Source organism: Nyctereutes procyonoides, unplaced genomic scaffold, assembly GCF_905146905.1.
Source record: "Nyctereutes procyonoides isolate TBG_1078 unplaced genomic scaffold, NYPRO_anot_genome, whole genome shotgun sequence".
Classification (NCBI taxonomy): Eukaryota; Metazoa; Chordata; class Mammalia; order Carnivora; family Canidae; genus Nyctereutes; species Nyctereutes procyonoides.
This window is the reverse complement of record NW_026575043.1, coordinates 29,540,530-29,561,567: the sequence shown is the minus strand read 5'-3', so window position 1 is coordinate 29,561,567 and position 21,038 is coordinate 29,540,530. Positions and strand designations below refer to the sequence as shown.

General features: G+C 40.8%; 1 protein-coding gene across 5 annotated transcripts in view; it reads right to left on the bottom strand.

The window, feature by feature from the left end:
• Positions 1-21,038, bottom strand: part of PRKG1 (protein kinase cGMP-dependent 1) — a 1,197,536-nt gene that overhangs the window by 42,282 nt on the left and 1,134,216 nt on the right. For all 5 annotated transcript variants that reach the window (XM_055322712.1, XM_055322713.1, XM_055322711.1 and 2 more), the window contains one exon: positions 11,458-11,554. In XM_055322712.1, coding sequence (XP_055178687.1) covers positions 11,458-11,554 — 97 coding nt within the window. The remainder of the gene's footprint in view (positions 1-11,457; positions 11,555-21,038) is intronic.

Here is a 21,038-nt window from a genome sequence, read left to right as displayed (position 1 = left end):
TAGGAGTTACGTGTTGTGTGGAAACAGGCAAGCGAGAGAGGAGGAAAGAATGTGTGTCTCTCTTCTCCTTCCTCAGGAATCCTTCCTAGCCTGGCTGGGTCGTATGCTCCCAGCTGTCTTCCTTTGCAGAGTAACCCCCACCCCCTAATGTGCAGGGGAGGGCACCCCTAATGTGCAAGTGGGCGCTCTGACATGTGCCTACTTGTGTTTAGATCTCAACCATTGGGGCACCTGGGTGGCTTAGTGGTTGAGCACCTGCCTTTGGCTCAGGTTGTGATCCCGAGGTCCTGGGATCTAGTCCCACTATCGGGCTCCCGCAGGGAGCCTGCTTCTCCTTCTGCCTGTGTGTGTTTCTGCCTGTCTCGCTGTGTCTCTCATGGATAAATAAAATCTTAAAAGAAAATAAAGTGGGTACTTGTAAACAGTATCTTACTCTTAAAATTCATAATTAAATCTGTTTTAATTAGTTGTCCCAACCAATTAAGGGAAACAAAAGAACAGGAAAATTTGTCTGAATTTAAGAAGATTTTCTTTCAAAGAGGAGGGAAAACCAATGTTATCACTGTGACTCAAATAACTTCTTGGACATGACAAACTCATGAGCTCATATATTCAGGAGAAAAAGGAAGCAAAAAGTTTTAAGTGCATAGAAAACTTGTATTCTATACATTAACATTGGATTGTATTCCTCAGTGTTTCCTAACCAAAAAAAAAAAATGCTAATCCTTCTATGAGAATTATTTTTCTCTGTGTAATAGTAGTACAATTTCTGGCAAACACTACTACGGTCATGATAGAAAAATCCCCTGTGCTTAAAACTTCTTTTCTCACTAGTTGCTCATACGGTCTTACCCCTCATCTTTCTCTCTGAACTGCCTGATAACATCAGACGTTCTCTTTTCCTTAGTCAGTGTCCAAAACTTAAGAATGAATCATGGCATCTGGTTTGTTCCAAAGGACGCACAAGGGAGGAGAGCATGAGGGACTTGTCACAGCCCGTGTGACACAGATCCAGCTGACGCAGAGAATCCAAAGGATGGATGATGAGTTTAAACAGATGCCAGAGTTTAAAAGCTTTTCAGACAGGAGGAATAGAGGCATGGCACCATTACACAATTTTATGGTAAGGATTTTACGTGTAAAACTTATTTCATAGATGAACACTAAGTGGTTTATATATATACGTAAATGCTCGTGTGTACCATTCAGATCAGAGGAGCATAGAAAAAAATAGCTTATTTTATCTGCGTTTTCCTCTCTCATTTGCACAAGTGACGATCACGAGAAGGTCTCTTTTTTCCTATCTTTGTTTTCCTCCCCGTGTTCACCTCAACCCCTGGTCAAAAATGCCAGTTCCGTTTGCTTTGTAACTTGCCTTCAGACTTAAAATTCAGTTCTGTAGCAGGAAATGTCTATATTATTAAATTCAAACTGATCAGACGCCAAGTAAGACTATTTTCATAGAGGAGAAAGTTTTCAAAAAAGACATTTAACTTTTAGTTTGGAGGAGGATCAGGAAAAGAACGTCATACATTTCTATTTTTAAGTACAAAATGAACAAATGGTTGGGCTGTTTTATAGAAGTCACTTGCAAATCAAAGAATACTTGTGATTCTCTTATTAAGGAATTAGCACTGATTCATTTTGACTCAAAAGGCTACCTATATTGAATCAAAATGGTTTACATTTTGGAAATGTACAATTTAAATATATCATTTCTCTTCCATATAGTATCTGTGTAAAATAAACCTTATTTCCCTTTGTAGTGATTACTAAAATTGATATGATAAACTTCATTTTCCTTCATCACTGACACAAAAAGACACCTAGATCAATGGAACAGAATTTATGGTAAATTTATCACAAAGGAGGCTAGAGTATACAGTGGGGAAATGACCATCTCTTCAACAAATGGTGTTGGAAAAACCTGACAGCCACATGTAAAAGCATGAAAGTGGATCATTTTCTTACATCATACACAAAAATAAACTCATAATGGATTCAAGACCTAAATGTGAGACCTGAGCCATAAAGCTCCTAAAAGAAAACATAGACAGTAAGCTCTTTGACATCATCCTAAACAATATTTATTTAGCTATGTCTCCTAAGGCAAGGGAAACAATAAAAAATAAACAATTGGGACCACACCAAAAGGAACAGCTTTTGTACAACAAAGGAGCCCATCCACAAAACAAAAAGTAATGTACTAAATGGGAGAAGATACTTGCAAATGGCACATCTGATAAAAGGTTACTATCTAAAATACATAAAGAACTTCTACAACTCAACGTCAAAAACTGGACAATCCAATTAAAAAATAGGTAGAGGAGTCAAACATTTTTCAGAGAAGACCCACAACAGCCAATAGACACACGACAAGATGTTTGAAATCACTAATCAAAGTACCAAACAACAGTGTCCTATTAAACACCTCACACCCGTCAGAATGGCTAAAATCAAAACACCAGAACAATAACTTAATTAGGATGTAGAAAAAAAGGAACTCTTACGCACTGTTGACAGGAATATACATTGGTACAGTCACTGTGGGAAACAGTATGGAGCTTCCTCATAATATTAGAAATATCATATGATTCAGTAGTTCTACTTTTATTTACCCAGAGTAAATAAAAACACTAATTCAAAAAGATATATGCACTTCTGTGTTTACTGCAGCATTATTAATAGCCAAGATATGAAAGAAACCTGTGTTCATTGGTAGATGAATGGATAAAGAGGATGTGGTTGTGTGTATATGTGTATGTACACACACAGAGGAATATATTAGTCTTTTTTTCATGACTGATAAAAAAGGATGAGATCGTGCCATTTTCTACAACATGGATGGACCTACAGGATGTTATGCTAAGTGAGATAAGTCTGACAGAGAAAGATAAATTCCATATTATGGACTTTTATTTGGAATCCAAAAAATCAAAACAAATAACAAAAAAACCCAGCCTCTTAAATAGAATGAACTGGAGGTTGCCAAGGGGAGGTTGGGGGGGGGGATAGGAAAAAAAAATTACTTTCCCTTATTATCAAATCATCAAATATTTTCTTGTCCCAACCGATACTTGATTTCTATGCCCAATCTCATTCATATGCATAAATACTACACGCAGTTGTCAAACTTGCTTACATATTTCTAAATCACTAAAATATTTCCCATAATTCTACTTATTCTAATACTTAAAGCACACTTCTAAACTAAAATTTGACATAGGTGGAGTTGACTCCTATGTTGATGCTTCTGTTTCTTTCATTTACTGACTCTCCGAAGGTTTGCAGTGAGTTGAAATGAAACAGAGACTCCTCTGTTGCAAAATTCAGCTCCCTGAAATGTGATCGGGTTAACTCATGAAAGTGTGTGTGTTCCCGTCACGCTTTTGGGACATAAGGCGTAAAGACCTTTGGGGGTGTTTCTGTTACATACGGGAAGAATTTTAATCAAATGGCTTATTATGGTTCTTAATGTCTTGATATGTGTTGTACTGAAACTTTACCCTGATATTAAATAGCTTGTGCTTCCCTGGTTTTGTATTTCAAAATTTTCATAAGTTTTAGTAGAAGTACAAATGTACTTCAAACTCTGTTGAGCCAGTTCCAGTATTCAGTATTTTTTGCTCATGCTGAACAGTCACATTAAACATTTAAGCTGCTCTGTCCATGTGGAATCAGGGACGGGCCATGGCCACGCAGTGGCTCCCCCTGGTTGAGTTTATTTGATTCTTTTTGGGGGCTGATGGTCTCTCTCTGCTCTTGCTGGGAACTTGCAAGGCAGCTGGCTGGTGTAGGGGGCTCAGAGCCAAGCCACCCGGCCCTTGGAAGCTCCTGATCTCAGAGCTCCATATTCAAGCTAACCTGCCCTATGGGTCAGGGGCAAGCGGGGATATTAAGATGAGGGACACAGCATGAATTTGCAATAAATCACACGTATACAGTTGCTGAGCCACCCTGGCACTTACAGAATGCCTTCCTCATATTGTTCCCCCACAAAACAAGATAAGACGAAATGGTGTAAGACCATGGCTATTTTCAACATTACTAACATATTTCCCTTCCTGTGAATGAGAGCTCCCTTTAAAGCATTTAGATGAATAAAAAAAAAAGTGTTTACATGAAATTTTCAGGGACGTGGACTACATCTTGGCCCAAAGTAAACTACTTTATTCAGAAGCGAAATTATGATGTTTATTTTGGGGAGCAGCTCCCCCTCTTAAAAATAGCCTGTCCCGTCACCTTATGGTGTATTCTTTTATTGCACAGGTGGAAGTTGAGAGCAGAGTCCACGTTTTATGCTTTCATCACCTGATCTGATGCCCCCAGATGCCTAAGGCCTTCCTGTCTGACCTCCTCCAGGAATAGAACAGAGATACCCCCGGCTGATGGGGGCTGAGGGCATTTCCCCCTGCTCCTCCACACCACCCCTGGGCGGTGGGCCACTTGCTCCGGCGGCCTGTGAAGACATGTGGCCCTCTGGGTTGTAACCTCTGCCTGGAATGGCCTTTCCCAGCTGTTCACTTACATCCCAACCTATTCCTTAGGACCTTGGCGTGATTCCCGGGCCGCCTTGGGGCCTCTGCGACCCAATCAGCTCCAAATGGTCTCCCTCTTTCTGAAAGATGAACCTGTCTGCATATTTTAGAAGTCAATACAACACTAAAGGATTTCATTTGCTCTTTGTCATGTGTGTTAGTCTTATTTTCTTATTTACAGGGAGGCAGAAATTCCTTAAGGGCAGGAATCACCTCTGCTCTTTCTGATCCCACAAAAAATATATTGAGGGATTTTATAATTGCTAACTTTTTGCTGAATGTGATGTGCCCATAAATTGTCCCAGAAAACATAAGAGGGACCAAAATGTTGACTTTTTGGATATACTCTTTTATCGCCCCCATCGTAACCCTTGGAAAGACATGTTTAGTGCCTTCCAGATTTACACCAATCTTTCTAGAATAACACATGGTTTTGGAGGAGCAAAGAACATTTTACCTTACGACACTGATGTACAATACTTTTAATGAGAAATATCCTTTTCTGTAGATAGTATATAAAATTGGTAACTTCAAAAGATGCATAAGCAAGTAACGATCTGTAGTGTGTATTGAATAAATTATAGTCTACAGTAACAAGATGAATTAATACATGTTTATTAGCCTAATGTCAAAGTAGAGATGATTTCTCAGTACACGTTACAAGGAGCAAAGCCAATCTTAAGAGGTGCAGGATAGGTCGTGACCGCACCTGTTAGGCTCCTCTAGGGCCTATTGAACTGGATTGTCATTGGCCATCTGAGCAACATCCTTAGAAGTCAATGCTCTTTGTGACAATAAATCATTTGTGTCAGCTTATACTCTTTTGAAGATTTTTCCTAAAATGAAGAATGACCAGGGAAAAGGCTGGGTTTGACCCAGACGAACTTCTGAGTTTCCAAGGAGTGCGGAGCCCTGGCTCGGCCGGGTGAGTGAGGCCCTTATGGCAGGTGTCCTCTGCAGTGCGTCCCTGGGGGTACACGTGGCAGTGGTGCCCCGCCAGACCACAGCTATTCTGTTTCACTGCCCCGTGGCCTGCCAGTGAAGAAGCTCTCAAATGTTTTCATCTTACATGGTGGGGTTTCCCTTTGCAGTTAAGCTGTTCGCCTTTCGTAACGATGAAACAAAACTCTGCTGAGCAAACCATGGATTTAGCACCTACTATCTTCCTTGATGACCTTTCGTTTTCTAGGTGGACACAGCCCTCCAGGCCCCCCTGCATGTGACTCCGGGTGCCAAGTAGCTGGACAAAATGCCACACTGGGGCTCTAGGTCCACTATGGCCCTAAGACCCGGGTGGGGTGGGTCCTTGCGACTCGCTGCCACCCTGCCCTCTCCTGCACTGTCCTCTCGTGGGGCTGGAGCACAGGGGGCCTATATGGTTCACTTGGCAAGAGCCAGATCCTCATGGAGCCCCATTGGGGTTCCAGGGTTTAAGAAGGCTGGGGAGGAACCGGGTAGGATTCAGCAGAAACTGTTTCCTATTGAGAGATGAAGAGGTGGGGCTTGATAACAGAGAAGAGAAATGGGTAAATACGAGCAGGTGACCTCAGGTATACAAGGCTCAGCGGGAGGAAGATTGGGAATGGTTTCCCACCTCCACTCACGCCAGGTGTCCTAAGGGAAGGAGCTTCAGTGCTTTGTGGGGATTTAACAGAAGCCGTCACTGAGGTCATCTGAAGACCTCAGTCTCTTTCTTACAATGGAGAAATGTTTCTACCTGGGTACTCAGCAGAGCAAGGGAGGAGAAAAAGAGTAAAATTATTCCATTCCCTTCCTTTTCTGTGGGTAGAGTTGGGGATAATAGATAAGTTATCATTAGCTTATCTATCATATTTTAGTAATAATAGCATCACAACACTTACTGACCTATGGTGTGATGCTCTCATTAGGGGCTTTCACTCATTTAATCTTTGTAACCTTGTGAGGCTCATGTCCTACTATTATCCTCAAGCTGGAGAAGGAGAAACTGAGGCCCAGTGGTCAGGGACCTCTGAGCAAGTGAGTGAGCATGCCCAGAGGGGAGGATCAGAACCCAGAAGGTCTGACTCCAGAGCTCTTTCAGCCACGACATTATAATGACTTTTTTTCTTTTTCTTGTGCTCCACATTTTACCACAGAAATAAGAGCAGCAAAAGATTCAAAGAAGGAAGAACCTCTGAAAGCTCGACAGAGGCCGATATGAATAGGGGATAATCACAGCATCTATTCTAGATTTGGGTTATTAAAGGTTCTTCAATTCTAGAGGAATTTTTTTAAAACAAAGATGTACATGTGATGACGTCTGTTCGATTTCATCACGGTGGCTGTTGTTGGGTGTGATAAGAATCTAAATATTGTTAGAAGCCAGAACGAGAAAGCTTCTAGTTTAAAAAAAAAAAAAAAGTCAGTAGTTCAAGGCAATAACAACTGCCCTTTTACTGACCGCATGGTCTTAGGCTCTATGCATTAATCCTGATTTCCTTCTAGTAAAAGCGGATAGTGTCCCGTGTCCCCCTCCCAGGTAACTAGACAGGTAAAATCATCTACTGGATGTGGAGCCATATGAAGGTCACAGAGCAAGGTTCAGATGCAAGGCTTGATTATTTTAGTAAGGAAGTGGTGTCATTAATTTAAAAACATGATTAATATCAGTTTGTCACTACCCTCCCCCCGCCACAGTTGTTGCATTTGACAGGAGCGTACCGTGATGCCTCAAGTCCTTTACGTAGATGCCCTAACTCTTCCTCTTAGAGATGCAACCTCCCCCAAGATGTCTTGCTCTTCCATGCACTGCGCATATGCTGCTCACACTGTTCTCACTGGATTATTTATCAGTTTACGTGACTGTCTTTCCCGGGAAACTGAATCCCTAGAGGCAGAGACTGTTTTACTTTAGACTTTCTAAGTTCGAGCAGACAGCTTGCTATAGAAATATATAATGAATCATATAGAGAGAATATAATCCAAGAAGACAGAGATTATGTCTTCCATATCTTTGTCCCTATAGTTATCCAAGTACGGTGTGCTGGTGGTATAGGAGGCCTTGGATTGCTGAATTAAACAATTAAATATCTAATATCTAAAGCAACCACATCCGGGTTGCTAGGTTAAAAAGGGTGATTGGTGCAAATCTATTCTGAAAAGCAAGCACTTCTCTGACAAGAGGAAAAGTAAATTAGGAATGTGACCATAGAGCAATGGGCCTAATTTGTTCTGTGAGTATAAAATCAATCTCCTTATTTTGCAGTCATACCTTGTATTACCGAGGTGTCTTATAGCAGTGCTTATTGCTTTAATGCATGAATCATCTATTAAAAAAAACACACAACTGAGTTCTTTTGCTGAAAGTGTTATTATAAATGAAATATGGTCTCCTGCAAGATAAACAGGCAGCACTGAACAAATTAAAAAACCCATTCTTCAAAATTGAAAAAAAAATGGTCAGAAAATATGGTTTCTGCCAAATAACAGAAAAAAGCAGTACGGATGACTTCCCGGAGGTAATAGTTGTGAATAGGACATGTCTGATAATCAACTCATTAAAATCAGTTATGCTAAAAGCATTTATGAAATAGAATTAATAGCTTCAGAGCAGAATTCTCATTCATATAAGACCATTTCTTCAAGCGTCTGGTCTCATCACTGAACAATTATTCAAGTTTCTGTTATGTGCCAAGATCACATTCTCCCCTCCAAAAGCTGGCAATGAACTATTTGACAACTGTCCTGCCCGCAAAACCCTCTGGCATCTGAATTCATCTAGACTGACATAAATAATAAAAAATTAAGACATGCTAAGAAGCCTTGGCATATCATCACGCAAAATAACACAGAGCTAATCGGTATACCAAATGATGACAAAACTCCTAACCCTGTCCTACCAGGAAATGGAGGTCAAATTTAATTTAATTTAATTTAACATTCAAATTTAATTCTTCAGAGCCAATTCAAGAATTTATAAGATTATTATCTATACCTGGGAAAAGGATTTAAATATTATCATAAAATTAAGGCGTCATGTGGGTTTCCTGGTGTTATTTTCTGGAGGAACAAACATCATTGGTGGATTCAGGTGTCCATTCTGTACCCTTGGTCCTGCGCTGTGTCTATACCTACGTGAAAGTAGTCCATGTGAAGGCACGACTCTCAAGTGTACCACGCTATAATGTGGACCAAAGTCTCTTGCACGCACTTTTCTCAGAGGAGAGTGAGGACAAGTCTACAATCACAATGGAACCAAGCTCTTCCTGGTCCCCCTCCTGAGATGAGTGGTGTGGGTGCTGCTCTGAAGCTGACTACTGCCCCCTGTACCACTGTTGCTGGGGGTTCACTCACTATACACTACGACCACGGTATGTGTCATCACAAAGTGCTGAGGCCAGACTCCCAGTTCTGGCATCACTGGGCACATGTAAGAAAGGAACGGTCACAGAGGAGAACATTTTTCATTCCCAATAATGAACATTACCAGGAGGTGAGTGACTGGCAAGGACTAGAGACAATGGATCGGAAGGTAAGGGTCATCACCTAAACGGCTGGTGATCTAGCCACTGAACAGGGAAGACAGTCTGGGTATTCGGATTTTCATAAGGTGTTTTTTGTTTGTTTTTTTTTTTTTTTTTGGAAGTGTGAAGCTACACGAGATGATGCGATCACTTTCTAATGTACTGGTTGTGCCTCATGGCCCTTCATGGATTTATCATTCATGGTATATCTGACTTTTTTTGCAAACTGGACCCCAACTACAATTATTTCCTGAGGTTATGGTTTTCATTAGTCTATAAACATCTGTGTAGAAGAATAAAATATAACATCTAAGAGAGGAAACTTAGGCTGAGCTACTGTTGACTCCTCCTGGGATGGAGATAATACATGTGTGTACACACATGCACACGTGTATTTTGTCTCCTTAAACCACCTTACATTTTATATGGCCACAATGAACCTTCCCTAATTTTCTGGTTAGTTGTTTGTGCCTCCTCACACATTTTTGAGGGAACTCTCTAGAACTTTTCCATTGTCGGCGTGGCATTTAATTGTTCAGCTGGAAGTGGTTTTAGTGTCTATGAGCAAATTTTCAATATTTCAAAAATCCCAAGTCAACTCTTGTATTTCATAAAATACTGAAAACATACAGGTCCCTGATGTGAAATCCTCAGGCCCCCAGGAGTCCACAAATTTTTTTTGAGTCCACAAATTTGTAACAGTAAATTATTTTAGTCAACCAAAACAATAATTCTGTTGACCACAGTCTTTAAAAAAATATTTCAGAAACTACAAGTCATAAAATCAACCTCTGGGGGAGTTCCGCCTTTTATAGTGCTTCCTTGAGAAAGGGGTTGAGACACAAGCAAGTGTGTAAATGAACACATGAGACAATAAGCTCTTCCTGGCAAAGCTCTTTACCCTCTGAGCTGCTTATACGCGTCAACACCCCAGTACAAAGATAACACTAGTAATAAATCTTCACTAGCTCTACGAACAGTTAGATTTTGTCACAGAATCAAAGTTCTTGAAAAAGCAATCTAAGACTATGTTAACTGGAAGAACTCAGAGAAACGGATTTTCCTCAGCCCTGGATTTCTATTTCAACAGCCAACGAATCCTCACTATGAAGTCAGAAGTCAAGTCAGAAGCAGCCAGACTACAGCGTCTCCCACCAGTGTTAATGGAAGCAGGGGGCCAATTCCATGAAACTCATCAGGACCTGAAGTTTTTTTGTCTAATGTTTTCCTTGTCCCATTATTTTGTCTAATGTTTAAGTAAATGGCATTTTTCTCGCCTGTCAAAGCCAGAAATCCCACGGCAGCACAAATGGACAAATATCATAGTGCTGGGTCAATCTACTTTTATGGAAGGGGATTTCTCTTGTCACCTGATGGCAACAGTAACTGTTTACTACACTGTACAGGGAGTTCCTAACATACTGTACTGGTGTCTGGTATCAGGGGCTCCTCCATGTTCAGCAGAGAGGTGGAAATTAATCTGCCTTCTCAACTAGGGTTTCTACCCACACAGTCTCAGAACACGCCAAGTCCCTTACCAGAATACATTTTTTTTTCTGGTTTATACTGTGATATACGAATTCTTATGTTTGTATTTCTAAGACACAGCAGGCTATGCTTGCATTTGTTTGATACCACATTCATGCAATATGTTAAATGAAGAAACTTGCACCAAAATGTCCTCATCATCCTAACACTTACCTGTATGTGTCTGAGTAGATAAGTGTGTGTGAAATATTCAAACCATATGATCTAATATGGTTTATATACATATATTTAAAATACCTAGAGTTACTATGACTGGGTGCTTGCTGAATTACAGAATTAATACTACAACATTATTTATGTTAAATTTTTAAGGCAGTATCAGACATCTTTAATAAAATAGAGATTTTTACTCATTTATCTACTTCCGTAGCTCTGAGCCAAATCCTCTAACGTAATCATGAGCTCAATCTGTAATTACAATAGTGATAATGTCAATATATATAAAGGAAATGAAATACAGGAATATGTATTATATATATACACGTATGTATGAATCTACATATAATATAAAAATATACATATCCCATTTATTTCCCTCTCTCTGTTTACATTTCCATGCAGGTAGGGTACATGATTACGTGGGTGAGCACAGCTCAGAACTAAGGAAGCAGAGCAAAAGGCGGTTTATGGCTCCTTGTTAATGTGCTTACCTTTCGTTTACAATGAAGAGGTTTTTCTAAAAAATCAAATTGTCTATATTTGATTGGCAGTCTACGGGCTCCGTAACACACGGCGCACCGTACCTGTTTCACACTCGGGTGTGCTGACATGAAAGCGTTCGGTACTGATTCAGGAACAGTAACACTTAATGACGAGAGAGTAGAGGCATCTTAAAAAATGCAAAAGGAAGAGGGGCTCCCGAGAGCAGGAAAAGCAGAATCACCTACCAGCTCCACGCGCCCGAAGCCTCCGACGCCGAGAGTGTCGATGATGTTGAAGTCAGACAGCTTCAGGTTGGCGAAGAAAGCAGCTTCGGCTTCATATCTGGATTTTTTGATGCGAAAAAATGGAAATTTCTTAGAGGTGCAAACACGAGAACCACGCACGACCGACCCGGAATGACAGGACTGTGGTACAGGGTTTACCTGTTCCAATTCCATCTTGCTTCTAGAGTCTGGGCTTCCTCCCAAGCATAATTGTTTGGTCCCCGTTGTGCAGAAAAACCAAGATTTGCACTCGTTTCCCAAAGGAGGATAAGACAAAGGACTTGGTGCCTGCTGGTCAGGGGACTGAGACAGCCCGTCACCCAATCAAAGGTACATCGCAGTGTTTTCCTGCGCGTCTTCTTGTGAGCACGGATTGTTGGGGTGGTTCTTTTTTGGTTTTGTTTTGGAATTTGTGGTTTTGTTTGGTTTTGTTTTTGCCGTTCAGCTTTTGGATGGCAGTGTCTCATGAGTTTCCCCTATCCACAGGCTGGCAGTGGCTCCTATAAGTATTTATTAAAAGCAGCAAGATCATTGAGGTCTCTGGGGCGACATCACAGCCAGGTTTTAGGAAAACAGATCCGAAAAGCAGAGGACTGATGTGCCAATGTCTGAAATGGAGGATTTCGGAAGCATATTCCTAAAAGCGTTCCTGAAAAGTATCTCCCCTTCGTTTATGTTTACCCACTGCCTCTCAGCTCGTAATCCCAGGGCCTTTCTGTTTGCCAGTTTCTTATATGAGCGGTGTGGAGGAGCAAGGAGGGTGCTCCAAAGCCTAACTATGCTCTGGGCGCATCTGACACATGCGAGTGGCCAAAATAAGCTTCTCCTCATGAGACAAGTGAATATGAGAGGCTTAAAATATCTTCTTGTTAAAGGCCCTACTATTTTTAGAAAGGGCAGGAAGGCCTAACAGTGAAGATGACCCTCCCTCTCACTCATGGCAGGTCAGGGAGTAATTCAGCTGTCTCCAAAATAAAGTATTTGCATAGCTCTGTGTAACCCATGACCTTCAGCCAGCCAGTACCTGATTTGGCCTGGGCTATAGATAGATCTGATGAATGCACTTGAGAGGATGATCCTAACCCCGCTGGTTTATGTCACTTTTTGGAGAGAGTCCCCCATTGGCATGCTTGGCGTTAAGCTGCGTGGCATTTTGGCTATTCCTTTATCATCAAACACAAAAATCTAGACTCTCCACTCGGGAGAAACGTGAAACATCTTTCCAGGTGAGGTTTTAGCATTCTCCAAGTTACAACCACAGTTCCAGTTTTTAACAAGCCTTGACAGACTCATGCGAGGGTACCAACAACCCAGTTCTCATTGTTGGCTGGTTGTGCGACATCAACTCCCTCTAGCCAGCCTCTGGGCTGCTGGCGACCCCTGATGGCTTGGGTCTCACTAATCACACAATCAAAAGATCAGCATAGTGATGCTGGAGATGGATGGCTCGAATGGAACATAAGCAGCAAATGTGCATTTCTGGCATTCCAACTGGCCCACGACTTTTGGAAAATTAAAACTCCATCCCATTTAAAGGGCCAGTGGCAGAATTTGCTTCAACAGGTGCTTTACGAGGACATCTATCAGGATCAGACCCTGAGACCCTGTGACCGTTTGTATATGGTCAAGCATTTCCTGGAGGGCTAGATAATCAAATTCTAAATGAGACTGTTTTTGAATAATCCTATGCTCTTGCTGGATTTGGAGATCTCAGACATGAAAAGGGTAAACTCAGGCTATTTTAATGCCATTTTACATATTTGAAGTGTGGTGTGCTTACAATTCCTAAAGATCCTCCCGGACTCTCACTCTTGGGATCTGTCAAGCTTGGCTGGTGATACATCTATACAAGTGATCTTCAGCCCCTTGTGCACACAAGAGCCCCCCAAGCATCTGCCAGAACCCATGTAATCCAGGTCCCACCACAGACTGAGTGAATCAGAAAACTCTGGAAGCAGTACCCAAATTCCCGTATTTTTTTTTTAAAGCTCCCTCACTGATTCTGATGTACAACAGACATTGAGAACTATAGGTCCAGCCTCTCTGAAAGCCAAAGGAATTGCAGAAACTGTGGGAGCATTTTGGGGAGGATTAAAATGGCCCTGGGGAATCAGGAGCTGCCTAGTGAGTCTGGGGGTGCCAAGAGTGTTGGGGACTCTTACAACTTGTTCTGGGCTCCTGCCCTCTGATCCTAGACTCACTAAAGTGACCAGTAGTGGCTAACACAGCTTAAAAAGAAGGAAAGGAACACTGTTAAAAACAAAACATACAACCCCCCCAAAAAAACAAACAAACAAAAAACCCAACAAAATAAAACAAACCCACACAAATCCAGAAGGCAGAAGTCATAAGGTAGCTATTTTGTGTTTGTGTTTCTACAGAAAAATCCTCTTGACTTTCTTTATTTATACACACTCTCTGATTAATTACTGATGGTAATCTCCTTAATGGCTTTGGATATATTAAATCTCATTTTATATAGTAGACATTTTCTCTGTAGCCATTGAAATCCACCTAAACATATACTGCTCCCTACACTGAAAGTGCAATTAGCATTAAAGAAAATATTTCATGTTTTAATGAAAAGAGGTTGGTGACATTGTAATCATACTTTGATAATTACTTGGCTAATATCACTTGGTGACTTTTTAAAATACTACCTAGAGGGATGATTTTATCTAGTGGTTGGTGAGATGCATTTTGAGGGGCCTTTGGATAATGTGCTCTTGATGCTCCATTTCATTCTGTTTGCATCAGGTCCCAATTCTCAGAGAAATCAAACAATGTAGCAATACTACCACAGTGGGTTTTATTTTTTCTTTCCCACTAAGGACATGTTAGTTGCTCAATATTGTGTGTTTATTTCTCATTTAGATTATTCTTTATGGACAAGAGTGACATCTTTTTTAAATTTTAATTTTATTTATTTTTAAATACTTTATTTAAATTCAATTTGCCAATATATAGTATAACACCCAGTGCTCATCCCATCAAGTGCCCTCCTCAGTGCCCATCATCCAGTCACCCCAACCCCCACCCACCTCCCCTTCCGCAAAGCTGTTTGTTTCCCAGAGTTAGCAGTCTCTCATGGTTTGTCATCCTCTCCAATTTTTCCCCTCAGTTTCCCTCCTTTCCCTTATAGTCCCTTTCACTATTTTTTATATTCCACATATGAATGAAACCATATGATGATTGTCTTTCTCTGATTGACTTATTTCACTCAGCCTAATACCCTCCAGTTCCATCCACGCTGACTTGCTCACAGAGACCCTTTTCCTTTCTGAATTAATAACTGGAAATCACCACAGGAAGGGACTTCTGTAAAAAAGTTAAACTGGATGATTTAGCCTCTGCAGGTACCTACACTTGTTCATAACTTGGAGACGCATTTTCTTTCTTTCTTTTCTCACAGGGATTATTTAAAGAGAATTTGAATCCATGGATTAAATCGGTTCTACTTTTCTCAGAGTTGGTTTAAGTTTGATTGGGAAAGGAGACTAAATAAATTGGTTAGGTAATGGGTGGTGTTCTATTAAATACATTTCTTTTGCTTGAAGGAGGTCAATGTGGAACCCATATTCCTGATGGGGTGCCCTAACAGGGTTCAAGGAATTAGGCCCAGCTTCATGCAATTCTAAAATTCATCCGTACAACAGCGCTCATGAAAGGGACAGTTGCGAAGTGCTAGGGGAAATTCATACCAGTAAGAAAGTTCTCCACATTTGGTTGCCTAAAATCTAGAAAGGGGTACAAAGTATATTTTCTAATGGCCCTCAACTTAGTTTGAGATACTGATTTTTGAAAATAATACTGTTATTATTATTTTAGTATGGGGTGAAAGCTATAGATCCTCTTCTCAGAAAAGCGCAAATATCCACAAGCCTTTTTTGCGTATGTCAGGGAGCTCACAAATCCCTAAAATAGGTCAACAACACATAAATGACTATACAGCAAGAAATTAATTGTGTTGGGTGAAGGAGACAGAGATAATGTATTATTTCGCAAATAGTCTTGACCAGGGGATCCCTGGGTGGCGCAGTGGTTTGGCGCCTGCCTTTGGCCCAGGGTGCGATCCTGGAGACCCGGGATCGAATCCCACGTCGGGCTCCCGCCGCATGGAGCCTGCTTCTCCCTCTGCCTGTGTCTCTGCCTCTCTCTCTCTCTCTCTCTCTCTCTCATTGTGTGCCTATCATAAATAAAATAAAAAAATCTGTCTTTAAAAAAAAAAAAAAAACAGTCTTGACCATAACATTCAGCCGGGGCTCTGGGTGATTAGTATCCAAAGACAACTGCTCATCTATCATCTTTAAATAGTGAAACACTAAACTTTTTTTTTTCTTTTAAGAACTGATAAAAAGGAACAAAATTGTCCAGATGCTCCCTGACTTCTTTTCCCCTCATTTTCTGCCTATATACCAAGAAAATTCTAAAAGTGATGAAAACGTATAGCTGTAGGTGTGAAGAGAAGAGCAAGGCATATAGGAGCCCAGAAACAGAACAGTCCTGGAATAAGCTCAATCTCTCTCTCTCTCCAACTACCTATCTTTATAGGATTAAAATGCCCTGTTTTTAGGAAATAGAAAATAATCATTTTTTGGTTTTCCAATCTTCCAATATTACCAGCTTCCACAAAGCCATGGAGTAAGAATCAGGTGTCTTTCATTATTCACAGTTGTTTTTTCCACTGTTGCCGTATGTCCATGAATCAATGGGGTCATCATCTCAAACCAACAGAATCAGGCTCTATACCTTAGGAGTGACCATTATTCTTAAGAAGTAAACATCTCTCTCTTTCCCTGTTGGAAACCACATAGGATGATTCCACCAGTACAGAAATGTATGGAACTTTAAATTTTATCTTTTTCTTGATATTAGAACAGCACTCATAGCTCAGCATTATTTTACAAAGCAGATTGTATTACGTGCATTTTTAAAGTAAGTGTCAAGGATTCAAAGGAATGTAATAGTTCCAGATGGGTTACAAAAGCCAGGAATTAGGGGTCAATGGAACCAAAGGCTACTGTGGACCTATATGCTTTAGCCCCACTCATCTATAATCCACATTGCTTCAGCAGTCTACCCTAAGAGTCTCCAAGGAAAATCAAATAAAGTCTTAGCATTTCCTAATCCACCTGGTGATGAGTTATCATGGCTTTGCCTGAGCTCATCTGCTATTGGGTGTATTTTTGTTTCTTGTTGGTTTAATTTTATCAGTTCCTGGGAAATCCATAAAAATGAAATGCTTCCATCAACACATGGACTCTCATCTATGACTAATTTTCTTATTCCATAACTTCAATAAGTAAGATGAGATTCAATCAAACAATGTCTCCTCTGGACTTAAAAACAAGAGAGTATCCTAGCATATAGACCAAAGTTAATGACTTGTGGTCCTGGCTTTGCCAGTGACTTTGTACTTCCAAGTCATTTAACATTTAAGCCTTTCTAGGAGTATCAACAAATTTACACTTAATAAGGACGAATTTTATAACTTGCCAGAGTCCCTACTTAAATGTCCAGATAAATGCCTAGAAATCTTTCTTTTTAAATTTTATGTGATCAAAGAGCACGGAAATCTATAAACATATACAGAAATAGTAAAAAAGCAGATAAGAACTTTCAGGAAGTGAGCCTTAAAGCACAAAAGACACATACCTGGTCTACAATACAACCAAGATACAATGCTGACTGTCTAGTGAATAAACATTTAATTTGGTTTGCAGAGCGTTACGCAGCAGAAGTTCCTGCTTCCATAAAGCTTGGTTCTTTGAGTAATTTGTAGGTCTGGTAAAATAGAAATCCAGCCAGAAAAGTAACTTTCTAGAGAGAAAGTAGAATTGGAAACTGGAGTGATAACATTTGCACATTTAACATAAATGTAATTTAGGCTTAAACTGCAATGCTACTTTAACTGTGTATGTAAAGAGTTTTAGTAAGGATACATCCTTAGTACCTTGATTCTCAAATGTTTGGAGTTAGATAAGCTTAGTCACCAAAATAAAAATGAGTAGTTTTTCTTAAACCTATCCTCAAGCTAACAATCATCTCTTATTAATTTCTTTATAAAAATTTTCATTGATAACTAAACTTTAAAAGGGGGATCTTTCAACTTCATCAGGGAATGGAAGGAACCATTTTATAGCTTAAGGTTTGGACAGTTATTTCCTGTTGAAAGAATCCTGTTTTTCAAAGAAACATTTTATGAAATCCCTGTTAACTTAAGAAACCTTATTTCTAAAATTCTAAACAAAAAGGGATGGGTTCTCATTTATTTAGTCATAAGACACATAGGTAGAGTTGTTCCTATAGTCACTCTTCTTTAAGTAGTAGTGGCAAAAACTTAAAGACATAAAAAGTTTAAAAGTAATTTAAAGAATATAAAGTATTTCATTATGTCAATTTTCTCCAGAAAGTGTAATCTCATCTTCAGGGAATCTGAGATAACATTACTTTGCTCTATTTCAAAAATTGTGGTTTTCAGGAACATAGAAATTTTTTTTAGTAGTCTAGTCATGAAATAGTTCTACTTATTTTTCAAATACATTCCCTTGAGGAGATACGGCCAACAGGAATACACAGGAAAATTGCATTTCCCATATCTGCTGAATAAGGATGATAGTAATGCAAATATTCTGCATTTAGAAAGCACCTTTCTTCCAAGGACTTTAAATTTCTCTCATTTAATTTACCCTCCCTGATTCTCTGTGAAGATGGGATAACAAATATTTTTACTTCTCTTTCGCAATGGGGTGGACCCGTCGTTGATAAGTGGTTGGTTTCAGTAATTAAATAGCAGAAGTAGAGCTAGAATATTTGTGCAGGTTTCAAATCACGGCATGTTTACATTTGCTCCAAAAAAACTTAATTTACTTTATCTACCAAGATAGTAGAGAATCACACAATCATAGAGATATTTTTGTCTTGAAGTCCAAAGATACTAATATGGTTCAAAATCTAGACTAACACCACGGGGAGCTCAGCTAATTCAGCCTCTGCATTTTTAAAAGATAAAAAAGCTAAGTTCAGGGATGGTAAGTGACTTAGCCAAGGTTCCAAAGACTCAGAGACACAGACAGGTGTTTTGATTCGCGATCTTTTTTACTCTCGGATTCTTTTTCTATAATACTCCGATAATTGAGAAACAAAGGCAAATGTAAAGTATGTTTAAGTAATATGGTACAATTTATTACAATGGGGATTAATTTTAAGGTTAAGATTAAACTTCCCATTTCTTTCAATATTTTAACCAATATATATTGAACATGACCTGTAAAGAAAAGTCTTTGGATAGAAAAGAGAATTTTCTACTTCAGGGGAAAACTTGGGCTGTCTTTACCCATCTTTTCTTTAGAAACTTAGGCTATGGGGGCACCTGGGTGGCTCAGGGTGTGATTCTGGGGTTCTGGGATCGAGTCCCACCATCGGGCTCCCTGCAGGGAGCCAGCTTCTCCCTCTGCCTGTGTCTCTGCCTCTCTCTCTCTCTCTCTGTCTCTCATGAATAAATAAATTAAAAAAAAAAGAAGAAGAAACAAAATGAAACTTGGCAAACAGAGTCATCAGGGAAACTGAATGAGAATTTTGCCCCACTGGGTAGTTCTCTGAAGTGGCAGGAGGCAAGAAAATAAGGACAAAGGGACTTCCCTGAGACCTGAGTTACTAGAACTGTAAAGGCTGAAGGGATGGTCATTTTCACCTATTTTATTTGCCCTGCACCTCACCTTCCTGGCCTTGAGAAGTTTGATCTTCACCTTAAAATTAGTCTCCATTGTAACCTTCACAGAATCAGAAGACTGAGCTGGGAGCAGGAGGACTAGGGCTCGAACAAACTACTCAGGGCCCACTTGGGTCTCTGGACTCAGAACCTTTGCTGCGCACCCCCTGTAGCCCCGAAGGAGTTGGCCTGAACTCAAAGGGACAGGGCACACAAAGTCTCAGTGGACCAACAGATAGAAGGACAGTAAAACGCAGCATATGGCAAGAAGAAGATGAGAAGAAACACCACCCTCCCAAGCTGCTGGGGACTTAATAAAGGACATGAGCAAGGACGGACCCAGCACAGACCTGGGCAAGATGTTCCCTTTTCTGTAAAGTGAAGGGTTGGCACTAGACATGTCTATGAAGCTCCCTTGCAGCTGGATGGTTCTGGGATGCCGAGTGTCCTGAGCCACACTTTGCAGGAAGCCCTGACACCCGCAGCTACTCTTTTCTTCCACTAGTTCCTCTTCCCCAGCAGGCCCTCTAGTCCCTGTCTCCTGGAGCTCCTTCCTGCAAGGGGGTCCTGTTCTCAGCTCCTGGCGTGCAAAGGAGGCAAGCAGGAGAGCCCTGTTCCCCGGCTGAGACGGCAGCCCGGAAGGACAAGTGCTGCTGTCTAGAATAGAACCATAAATACCCGGCACCCGAGACCCTAACAGACTCGAGGCTCCCTCTTGGCCAGCATTCCTATCAGGATTACGGTTACAAACAGACTTGATAAAAGCCCTGGGATTTGGGGCCAGGCAGCAATCTTTTACGGTACGATGTCCAGGTCAAGGCTATACGGATGTTAACGATCAAGGCTAAGATCATATCGCAACAGGTAAGGACCAGGGACACAAGCCCCGAGTGGAAAAAGCTCTGGACTTGGTGCACTTTCTGTGAGCTGGTATTGTTAAGCTGCTTCCCTTATGGAGCAGACCCAGGCTGCGGCCAGGATTTGGCTCCATCCAGGCCCCATCTATTCCTGAACTGAAAGCCCAGGACCAGCCCCAAAGAGCCTCAGTGAGAGGCTGGAGGAGCCGACCCACCTCGACCCATCAGGGCAAGTCCCTTCCCACCAATCAGGACCAGGTGGGTTATCTATTTTTTTCTGTCCCTCATTAGCATAGTGGAACCCGGGTGGGAACTTTCTCTGCAGGAGCAGTCTCCTCCCTCTCTGTTTAGGGAGGCCAGGTAACTCTCCTCTGTGGGTGCTGTGCCTCCTTTCAGTTTGATCTGTCATCCCAATAAAGCTTTGCCTGTGCCTTTGATTTTGGGGTCCTGCCTCCTTTCTACATTGTGGGGCCCAAGAACCCAACCCTGGCAACCACCTGCAAATTTTAAAGAACCACTAGTGTTCGTTTGTACATGCATAAGTGACAGACACCTGTTACGTAGCCCATGAGCATCACAGGGGACCGTGTCTCCAGTTCTAGTTATTCTCTTGTGATCTTTGAGAACACCACCCATACTTGACCTGGGGAGAGCAGCCTGTACATCTTTTCCTTCGTAGAGAAAATATTAAGTAGAAAAAAAAGAAAATGAGGCAAAAATTTTGCTAGATCAGGTTGTTTAGAAATAGGAAGGGTGTATTTATCAAATGAACTCAAATAAACCTTTATCAAATAAACCTCAGGAAATACCACGCATTTGGTATCAAGTAACAGCCATCTGAATGCAGCATCTGGCCCCGTTCTGTGGTGCAGCCAATACAACTGAATGGGTTTGGGGCTTTTTCTTTCCTCTTCTTTATTTTTTTTTCTCACTGATATCCATATTTTTATTCAGATTTTCTTAGTTTTTACCTA